Below are 11,126 nucleotides of genomic sequence, written 5' to 3' on the forward strand. Positions count from 1 at the left end.
GTCCTAATAAAATCCTTGGTTTACTTTCAAGTTATTTTTTACGTCCTGTTGCAGCTGTGCACTCTGGTAGTATGGTGTGTGCGTATGCAAGAAAGTGTTTTATTGTCTGTCTGTTGGTGTCAAGCAAAGACCAAAGAGAAAAGGCTTTCGTCTTAAAATCCCTCTAAATAAATCTCATTAAGTATTAATGTGAAAGCAAGACTGCACAGTGTGAGGAAGAAAAAAAATCTTTGGAGCTCTCTTGTCAGTTTAAGAAAAGCTTTAAGCATATTATAGTAAAACTTAAATACAGAGAAGCACTTGGAGACACCTTACTTAATTCAGGCCAATTTTGTTACTCCAGAATACCAATAGTTTGCTAAAGACACTTCAGCTGTAAGTACAAAAGCTACACTGAACTCATTGACTCCTACAGACTTCAAGTGAAACATATCAATGTCTCATTCCAAATCCTTAGACTTAACAGACTTTATTTGGGAAGTGGGGGAAAATTTCAATGAGTTCTGTGAATGACTGTTGTTCCCCTTCATTAAATATACTGGTTACAAAGAAATGTCATGACTCAAATAATCACAATCATCTACCATGTAATATCAGTTGAGGTATCTGTACTTTTAGCAACTAGGAGTTGCAGAACTCAAAAGACCAAAAAAATAATATCAAGAAAAATACTTAATTATTTTAGTTTCATTTTCAAACTTAAAGCCCACCCCTGCTCTCTCTAATGCCTGCATTTAAGAAATATGGATATTGTGGTCTCAGTCATCATTTTCTGTAGTAGCAGATGTATGTAGGCTTCATTTGAAGTGTATCTGCTTTTTACCTGGGCACTTGAGAACTATCCTGAAAAAAAAATTAAACTAAAATCTTAATCTTGGGACAAATATTTCTACTCCAGTCTTACAGAAAGCAAATTATCAGGACTGTTATAGCCTGCCTTGCATCTTAGAAAGCCAAATCAGTTGGAACTTTGTAGTATTTAAATCACTGGAACTTTTAGTTTGTACTGCTATTGCTACCTCTTTAACAGATTTTCTAACTGTCCTAGAATAAGGATAATTTTAATTACATATTTCTGTAAGACTTTTTTACTTTCCTATACATAAATGGAAAACAAGAACAGCATTCGCAGTCTGTTTATAAAGAATAAAGATTCTTTGACCTTGGTACAATGCAGAGCTCTTAAAGCAAAATTGTTGCAGAGTTTTTCTAAATTCATTTGCTCTTACAGTAGAAAACATCTGTACTCTCAAAACTTGTGTTTTGATTGAGTCTACAGATCAGTTAATTTGTGAGCACTTCTTAGCAGAACAGAATATTTCCCCAATGTAGTAAAGACTTCCTTCCTCATGGCAGTCTCCACCTGTTTCACTTGTTATTTTGACAAAATTATTTTGCTAGAATCAAAATACAAATTCATATCACTGTAAGAAAAATCAATCATTCTGTCTCATTCTCCAAAAAAAGAGAGGTAGGCCAGACATATGCCCGATATATATTGAGAAATATATAGATATATAATTTCTCCTGCCACTGAGTGTTTTTTTTAAACAGTATAAGCTATTTGATACATCTGAATGGGGTTGCAGTTTGCTTACAGTCACTGCTAATGCAGAATTTTTTATTGTTTATGTGTTCCAACTCTTATCTGAACTTGTATCACTTAGAGATTTAAAAGGTGATCACGTGCATAAGTTCACAAATAAATAATTTTATTCTCAAAATAAAGGTTTAAGTTTTATAAGAGTATATTGAGAGCATTTTAAAAAGTTTCACTTTTTAAAAGTGATAAAAACTGATGCTTTTCCTTTTAAAACACCTTAAACATTCTCATAGTAGTTGGTCATTATCTTAGATAATGGATAAAATGTATTTTAATGTGATTATTTTTAGTAATTCTTCTGGAGAATAACTTTTAAATCTGTAACAGGTCAAAAAAAGTCTGGAAGAGCTATCTTCTGGATAACTAGATGTATAGATTTTTGCATTCTCATTTTAATACTCAGTTTATGTTTTTTAACGCCCATTGCTTTTATCCAGATTTTTCTATATGTGAACTAAAAATGTTCATTTGTGCCATACCATCCCTCTGGCTTCAAATGTTTGTTTCAGAAGCAATTTTAAAACACATGTGTTTACAGAGGAATATAGCTGTTCCTACAGAACCTCTTTCTCTTCAGAAAATAGTGAGTAACTCTTCTACTCGGTAATAACTTTTCATACTTCAGTATTTTATGAGTAATTTGGTTTATAGAAGTCTTGAAATTTTTTTTTTTTTGTGGTCTAAGGTTATGCTTTTTGCATGCATTGTCTTCCACGTGTTCCACTGCATATAAATCCCTCTTTGCTTGAGATCTGGGTCTAGAACAATGGTAAGATTTTTTTTGCCAGAGAATTTGTCACACCTGATTCATTTGTTTACATGCAGTTAACTTAAAATCAAACAATGAAACAATAGTGAATAAAATAAAAGCTTTCAAAAATAATCTCTAATGTAAATAGTTTATTGCACTGCTGCATTTATAATTAGGAAAATGCCAAATAGTGTGAGTTTCCTGGGCTACCTTCTAGTTTTTGAAGAGGTGACAGTCTATTATTCTGCTGTGTCCAGGCATTTGTTACATACAAGATTTTATGATTTTGAACCACCATGATTTTGAATTTGTATTCCTGTGAATTTCTCCTCTTAAAAAGTTTCTTCTACTTACAAACCTTTGCCTGCCCTCAAATCACAATTTGTGATAGTTTGTGAGGACATACAGGATGAAAACTGTGAAAGAAATCCTTAAAACCGTGACTGCTGGCAGGTTGCAGGCTAATCAGAGCGATCACACGATAATGACATGCCCTAACTTAGGGCATCATTTCAGTTGTCGTAGTACCAATGCATAAACAGAATATGGAATCCATAACCATTTCTCTGTTTCTCTAAGTCCTAAAATTCTGCAGTTAGAGTCACAGAAAAACCAATTTACATCTTCATACATTTACCATACATAAGTTTTCTTGAGTTTTACAGGGGTTTATTGTGAACAGAGGTCATTGTTTATTAATACAGTATGTTTAAACAGAGCTTAAACAAAAGACTCAGAATTTTAAAAATAAGCCAACTGTATGTCTAATATTTAAGTATATTGCCCACACATGTAGCAGGATTGCTATTTTTAGTATTGCTATGACTACTGATCACTCTCTGCAACTACTGAAATGTAAATTTTTACAGTGCTTGAAACAAGTTCATGTGCTTTTTGTGGCTTTCCTTAGTATTACTATGTCTCCTTTCTTATTCCATATAATAAAAATTAACTATCATCCAGTTTTGTGAGTTCTTCTCATACAGCGTCTTATCAGCTGGGCTTTTCTTTGGGTTCAACAAGTGACATCCTACTCCCTGGTGCAGTGAAGGTGCAGCTAAGGTGTCCCTTGCCCACAGCACATTGCCTGCAGAATCTGCAGTGATCTCAAGTAATCTAAATACTGAGTACTAAAAGCCTTCTGTAATGCCTTTCTTCAGATATAGTCATTGTGTTTTCATTGAATGAATCCCCTCTGTGGACTTTTTCTTATGTTTTTGTCAAACTGCAGAAACTTGGATGAATTTTTTAAGTGAGCTATAAAAGTAAGTTTGAAGTTCTGTGTTACTGGAAAGAAGCAAACATATCTAGAACAGCCAACACTGTCTAAATAATGAGCGAGCACTAAGAGATCACTAGCTTATTCTCTTTAATTGCTCAAAGACTTAGTCCAACCCTTCATCTTAGAAGACATGAAGGAGAGGAGTGAGTATTTCTTTATCAAATTGCTCCCTGGGTTGGGAGCAGGAAGTTTATAAATTCTTTCATTAAATACATGAAAATCAATTAATTGAACTCCAGTCTTATGTCCAGCTAAAGTGATCCAAATTTTCTCAGCTACCAAAAACCCAAGAGACATATCTAGAATTTTCTAATTTCTATCTCAGACACAAGCCACTCACTTCTGAGGCCAGTGTAAAGAGTGAATTACAAGAATATAAAAAAAAATTGCTAAGGACAGTTTTAAACTATGTACAATAATTCAGTGGTCAGATTTTTTAAAATTTAGATGCAGCAAGCTGTGGGTCATAGATGACTGCTTTGCAGCAAGAACAACAAAAGAAAATTACTTCATTTTAAAAATACTACTTCTGCAACAGGTCTGTTCCTATTTGCCTGCTTTGAGAGAGATAGCATTGCATGAGACAAAGATACACAAAGCAAAGAAAAAGAAAATAGGGCAACATCCATGCCCTGAGTCTCAAAGGGCATTACAGATGCTAAATGGCGATAAGCAGAACCAAGTCAAAGTGCTGCCTGATCTACCGTAAGTAATACCTATAACATCACCAGTTTTATTCTGCTTTGGGGGACAGCTTCTGACCTGACACATTTCTTGAACTTTATATGACCTGTTTTGTTGTCTACAAATTACTGCAACTGACAGAAAGCTCCATTGTAAACCTGTAACACCTCTGGGCTGGGGTTTCCCCCTTTCTCTTTGATCATCAGTTTCAGTGTATATGCAGGCTGATGTAGCTATATTTGCCCAATATTAAATTTACAGGGTACATGGAGAAGTTGAACTGTTCATAGAATTACCTTTAAAGAAAGTTTAATTGTGGGCAATGGAATTTTATTACTGTTTTAAATAGTTATAATTAAAGAACATAGAAATTATGTAATTAAGACATTTTAGAAATAGATCTAAGTATGCTATACAGACAAATTTAAAAGCACTAAGTATATATACATTATCTTAAAACATGAAATGGGGATTTTAAACCTGTCCCCTTTACTCTCTTTTCAGAGACCTAACCTTTAATAAGCTTACAGCAAAAGCAGAAGTTCAGACTGCACACACCAAGGAGAATTGTTATCTTTTGGATGAAGAGGTATACAAGAGAAATATTAAAGGTATTCTATATATCTAATTTATATTAAATATATTTATATTAATTTATATTAAATGGTTAGAATTTATATTAAATGGTTAGAATTGACAGTTTAAAAACTTATCCTGATGAATGCTGAACTAAAATGATGGCTTATGCCCAATCATTATTTTCTTATAGTTCATGTTTCTTTTTTGCAATGTCTTTTTAAAAGGTGGTATTATATATATGGTGCAATAAAGTTGCCTTCTTCATTACCCTCCTCCTCCCAGATATTAAATACAATGTACAGCTTGTGTGAGCATATTCCAGTCTTGCCTGTCTTACTTTGCTAATCCACCTCAACCTGTGCTTGGTAGGATCAACGTCTTCTGATTTGAAAGTATAATTCAGTCTTCATCTCTGAGTCCTAGACATTTTGTGAACAAAGACTGAGGAGTATGCTATGTTGCATAGCTGTGTTAAGCATATGGACCATTTTCTTCCAGGCATTCAGCCCAGACTATGAAAGGCATTTGGCTTTTGTCTTAGCTATACTGGAACTCAAGTACCTAAGGAATAGAACAGTATTGCAGTAATTCATTTGTTTCCTACTCATTGCACAAATTTAATAAATTGTATTTTGCATGAGCCTTTGCTTGAACAGAATTACTTTCTGGAACTACTTTTAGTCCTCTTCATCATAAGAATTTTACCTATGACTATATTAATATGATACCCAAGAGAAGGCTCAAAAAAAAAAAAAAAACCTGATAAAAGCAAGCTGGGATTGTTCAAAAAATAAAAAGAGAATTGTAGCAAAACGCTGAAGGATAAAAGAAAACCTCACCTGCTTTTGTTATTTAAGAGAGCTTCAGTAACAGAACCAGACCATACATTTTTAAAATTGGTTCCCTTTCTCTTTATTGCTTTTGCAAGTAAATTTGGTGTAAATTATTATGTGCTGACTTCTACAAAGAGAAGTGAGCTGAAGGACTGGGTGGGGGCTGGGGAACAAACCCTGCTTTTTTTCTGTTCTTCCTCTGCCAAAATTGTAAGTAGTGTCTTCTGTTGAAAGAATGAGTATGGAGCTGACAGATTTACATAGTGAAGGTATTAATATAACAAAATGTTCCATGTAAATCTTATCACAAAGGCTGAGATTTAGCCTGAGATATTTTGAATTTCTCAGATGTTTGGTGCATCATCTTTCACCTGGCATCAGGATTTTCTTCTGGCTCTTATTCAAACCTAATCAATTATTGAAAGCAAAAGAGCATTTAGAATGGGTCTGAAGTTTTTATTATGCAGAAACTAATGGTGTCTTTATATATAAGCATCAGCTCTCAGTTGCTTGTTGTTTAATTTTTCACACTTATTTCAGCTTATGTCAGTACTAGGGGTAGGGATTTTTTTCCAGAGGATTTTCTTATTTTATTATTATTACTATTTCTCTCTTTTTCTCCTCCCTTGCTACTGTAGCCAAGTCAGACAGCCTATTGAGAAACAGCAAACCATCTGTTAACGGATTTGAAGTTCTGAATTATACTTGAGTGTGTAGAGGCACTCGTGCTTAGCCAGAAACATTCATTTTGAATTAAGCTATAAATGCTGTGTAAAAAGAACCATACATTTTAATGTAGGTTCATGAATAAATTTAAGGGAGGGCAACTGCACTCTAAAGTTTTATTGCTTCAAAACCTGGTATTTTTTGGTGTTCTGTGATCACTTGGTGCTTTTATAGTGTGATTGAAGCTTTAAACCTTGAACTGGAGGGGAGATAATTCTTTGTGTTAAACCGTTTGCAATACAATTTCATTGCTGGATCTCTGGTGGAACAGAAGCTCTGTGTTTTTTTTTTTCCTTAAAAGATGGTTAAAAAGGATAAAGGAAAATCTTAGTTATTATTGAGTTTTCTGGTACACAGCCAGCTCTCCTAGTTCCAGGCACTTTGATTATTTCCTTTAGTTGCTATCTTGCCTAGTCTAGTGTAATCTATTAATTTTTCATGGTAGGAGAGACAGCCCTGCATAAAGCTTGCATAAGTAACAACGTGGAGAGATTGATTCAGCTTCTCTCTTTCCCTGGAACAGACATTAATGTTAAAGGTAAGTTATTCATTTTCTCTAGAGAACTAAGAAATTAAGCCATATAAAAGAACTCTATTAATATCTGTTTGGTAATAAAGTTTGTATTTATACTAATAAAACTGTCTTTATTATTTTAAACAACACAAAATGAGGACTTTATAGCAAGAATTGAGGTAAGATGAATTTATTAATGAATTACCATCACATTTTCTGCTGATTTTTAAAAATGCTATTTAATTTTTTTCAGATTTTTTTTCAGTAGAATTTCTTGTTTTGAAATTGTAAGCTGCCGGTCTAGCCATAACGAACACTAAAAATTAAAGTATTTTGCTGTCTAACAAATTACATTATTAACATTTCAGTACTACTTCTGCTGTTTTAAAACTTCCCTTGATTTATAATGCAGACTATGCTGGCTGGACGCCTTTGCATGAAGCCTGTAACCATGGCAGCACAGTGTGTGTCCGTGAAATTTTGCAGCGTTGTCCAGAGGTAGACCTGCTCAGTCAAGTGGATGGGGTGACTCCTTTGCATGATGCACTGTCAAATGGACATGTAGAAATTGGCAAGCTGCTACTTCAGCATGGGGGTGAGTGCATTTATGCTAAACTGGTTTAGGGAAATTATCTGCTGTTCTAAATCCGTGTGAAGTTCACAGTGTTTTTCTTAATAGTTGTTTAAAATACAATATTATTATGAAAGATTTATTTTAAAACATTTTTAAGCCAAGCAGGTTTGGTTACAATGAAAATAATACTGTTTTCACAGTTATCTTGATCAGCTGAATATGAAATTAACCACGATTTTCACATTTTTTCCAGTATGTTGATGTTTTTATTCTGCATTTTACACCATATGCATTGTAACTATGTTCTCCGTACTTATTAATGAAGGTGCAGATTACATAGTCAGCAAGCAAGGCTAAGGTTTTTTTTTTGTTTTGATTGATTTTTACCACAATGCAAATTTAATCATGTATTTCAACATAAATTTGTTCAGGATTTATGAAAATTAATGTCATGGTCTTTGAAGAACACAATTAGCTTGTCAATTAGTTTAAGAAAGGAATCTATATTGTAATAGTGATAACTGCTGTTTAGGGATAATAGTGGGAGGGATGCCTTAGTTTCTAAAAAAAAAGGTACACTGCCCCTTAGGCAGGCACATGACAAATGTTTTAAACAAAATTTTTTGTTCAGGGACAGGGTATTTGTATCTTAGTTGGAAGCATGTATTGTATCAATATATTTAACTTACCATATTTAAAAAAATGCCAACCAAATAAAACAACCACAACCAAACAACTACACAGAATGGTCTTGGGTATCAACTCTTCCTTCTTTTAATTAATTTACTAAAATGAGTGTTTTTCAATATCTGACCTACTATGTCAGCGAAAACTGTGTTTTATATGCCTAGTCAATTTTTTCAATAAAAATCATTTTGTGTATGATCATGAGGCAGAAGACTACACTGTGTTGAGATGGCCTATTACTTAATTAAGGTAGAGAAACAAAATTTTATTTTGTTCTTGGCATACGACCCCCTGTATTTACAGTCTTCTCCTGCCCCCTAAAGGCTATGTCTGTATCTGTTGTGCAAGTACCGGATCGTAATCAGTACATTCCTCTGCAGTTCTTCCTCTGCGTTCTGTGGTTCCCAGGTATTTTATATGTTTACTGAACCATATATCTGACATGCCAAAGCAATACCTGGGTTCAGTTCAATCAGTCTAAGTGATCCAACAGCCAGTATTATAGTAAGCCCAACTCCTCAATTGGAAATGGCATTGCACTGGCAGATGTACATTTTTCCTAGGCTATTGTGAAAAATTGGTAGTGGATGATCTTGTTGTCTTAGAGGAAGAGGTCTACTTGCCCTTGCATTCATCAAGGTTTTCTGGCAACTATAAGGCTGCAAATATGTATTATATTTGCCTTTGTCACTCTCTGAGTTATGGCCTGGCAAGTAACTGACAAGACTATGGTAGAAAGAATCTTACCCATTCAGTGTGAATTTACTCATCTTAATAATTTAGAACACATCTCTTTAAAAATGTACTCCTTTTTCTGTCTCTACAAACCTTCAGCTTGCAGAAGATTTAATGATACTAAATAATCAGTAATAATGCTAGAGCTTAAATCAGGGCAAAGTTAAAATGTCTACTATGGATATGTAATGCAAGGCTTTACCTTTTCTCAATAAAATGTATATTTGAAGTATTCAAGTTAACGTGACATCATTGCTTTACCGTAGTAACCCAAATTTATGTAAGTAGATCCCTGATGTGTTCATCTTTGAAAAACACCTGTAGTGTCTTAACAGCCTTCCTTTTTTCTTACTGAGGCAGCCTTTCTTAAATTTATCAAGAGATGTGTAAGCTGTTGAAATATTGATAGGTTCACTTCACTAATGAACAGGAAATACTGAAAGAATGCAGTGTAGTCTGAAAAGTAAACATGTCCCCTTTAATCATTTTAATTCTATTTATTAGAGCAATTATATTTTGCATTTCAGAAGTCTGTTAAGACCAAATTTTTAAACTCAGTTGTTGGGGAAGACTTGGATTCCCACCTCAATAGTTTATCTTGCTGCATAGCCTAAGGCAAGATTGGCCACACCATCCTGAAAAAGAAAATAAAGATCATCTCAGTAACGTACCTTTAATTTGAAGTCAATGTCATCAACTGACCTGGTCTGTAAAGTACTTAATAGAATTTTGCAACAGTAAAACCATTACATTTTTACATACTCTATAAAAGTTAAGAAAATATCTTAAAAAAACCTCACAAAGGGTCTACATGTTCTAGATTGTGTTGCAAATATGTAACTCATCAGTTACATCAACATAACTTAGTATGAAAAGGAACTTAAATAGACTCCTAGCTCCTGGCAAAAACCAATCCAAAATCTTGTTTGGCTGCCAAATCAAATGTGCTGTTGTTATTAATGTTTATATTTTCTCTGCAGGACCAGTCCTTCTACAGCAGAGAAACTCCAATGGAAAACTGCCACTGGATTGTGTTGAGTCAGTAGCATTAAAGGAAGAACTTTTGAATCTTGTTCACCCAGAAGAGAGCATTGAAAGCTTTTATGAATGTATAGAACAAGAGTTTTGCAGTCAGCAGAGAGAACTGTGTTTGATTTTATTTAATAAGCTGCTGCTGAATTTTTGCTCAGTTTATAATCTCTCTTCACCCTTGACTTTAACTCTCAGAGAGGTAGCTTGTTCAAATGTACTTGCAATAATGGCTTATGATAACTCCAAGATGAAAAACACATTTTCTGAAGATTGGTTAGTAAATACATATTTTAAAGAGCTAGAAACTTTTCAAAAGCTACCACAATTTCTTCAAGAAATATCTGCAAACATGTTTTTATTCCCTGGAGAACAGATGAAAGTCTTGTTAGCGACTCTGGAAACTATGGTAGAAGCATATCAGCTCTTAAATCTTTCTAGCAGTTAACTTCTAAACAAGACACACTGGCTGAATCTTGATTGTTAACCCTTGATGTTGGCCTGGCTTTTTTTCTGGCAACCAAAGAAGTACAAATTTCATAGCCCTACACAAGACCTACATGTTGCAATCTCCCACATTGTTACTATTTTCTTCTAGCAGATCCTGGAATTCAGAAACAATGCTTCTGCGCAGTTTTCTGGCAAAATTTTTCCTGTACTTGCTTCACAGACCTAGATGTCTGTGATTGTTGCGTTATTAATATAATAAATAAATAAGTCCCATGGGGACCATGTGAACACCAACGTGGTGGGGTAATGAAAGTGTGTTTATTCAAAGAGTCACAGCTTTAAATAGTAGTTTCAAATGGTCCCACATCACACAGGTAACATTCTAAGCCAATCCCATGCAAGCATTCAACTGAGCATGTGCAACAGAGTCTATAGAACTACAATTCCCAGAATATCTCAGCAGCACCTGGTGTAGCCACACCTACATGTGATCTTCTTAGGAGGGTGCTATATCGTTTGCAATAAGTTAAACTTTTCTGTCTTGAAAGTGTTTGCTACCTGTCTCGTGCCATAGGTCACTTTGGTTCTCAGAAGTTGTGACCCTGAATTTAAACCTCATAGCTGATTGTTTCAATACTTTAGAAAGGCTTGTGCCTACATATTTTAATATCCTTTTAAT

The 11,126-nt window shown here is 34.2% G+C and overlaps 1 protein-coding gene across 3 annotated transcripts in view; it reads left to right on the forward strand.

Moving 5' to 3' along the window:
- SLF1 (SMC5-SMC6 complex localization factor 1) overlaps positions 1–10,678 on the forward strand; it is a 33,800-nt gene extending 23,122 nt beyond the window's left edge. For 2 of the 3 annotated variants that reach the window (XM_027878211.1, XM_027878205.1), the window contains 6 exons: positions 2,041–2,186; positions 4,175–4,341; positions 4,825–4,931; positions 6,904–6,996; positions 7,385–7,567; positions 9,949–10,445. In XM_027878211.1, the coding sequence (XP_027734012.1) occupies positions 2,041–2,186; positions 4,175–4,341; positions 4,825–4,931; positions 6,904–6,996; positions 7,385–7,567; positions 9,949–10,445 (1,193 nt within the window). Of the gene's footprint in view, positions 1–2,040; positions 2,187–4,174; positions 4,342–4,824; positions 4,932–6,903; positions 6,997–7,384; positions 7,568–9,948 lie in introns of all 3 variants that reach the window. The other variant, XM_027878195.1, reaches the window with a different exon arrangement.
- Positions 10,679–11,126: the final 448 nt, after the last annotated feature.

This window comes from Empidonax traillii, unplaced genomic scaffold (assembly GCF_003031625.1).
Source record: "Empidonax traillii isolate 1590-97213 ecotype Southwest subspecies unplaced genomic scaffold, ASM303162v1 scaffold4:size3804566, whole genome shotgun sequence".
NCBI lineage: Eukaryota > Metazoa > Chordata > Aves > Passeriformes > Tyrannidae > Empidonax > Empidonax traillii.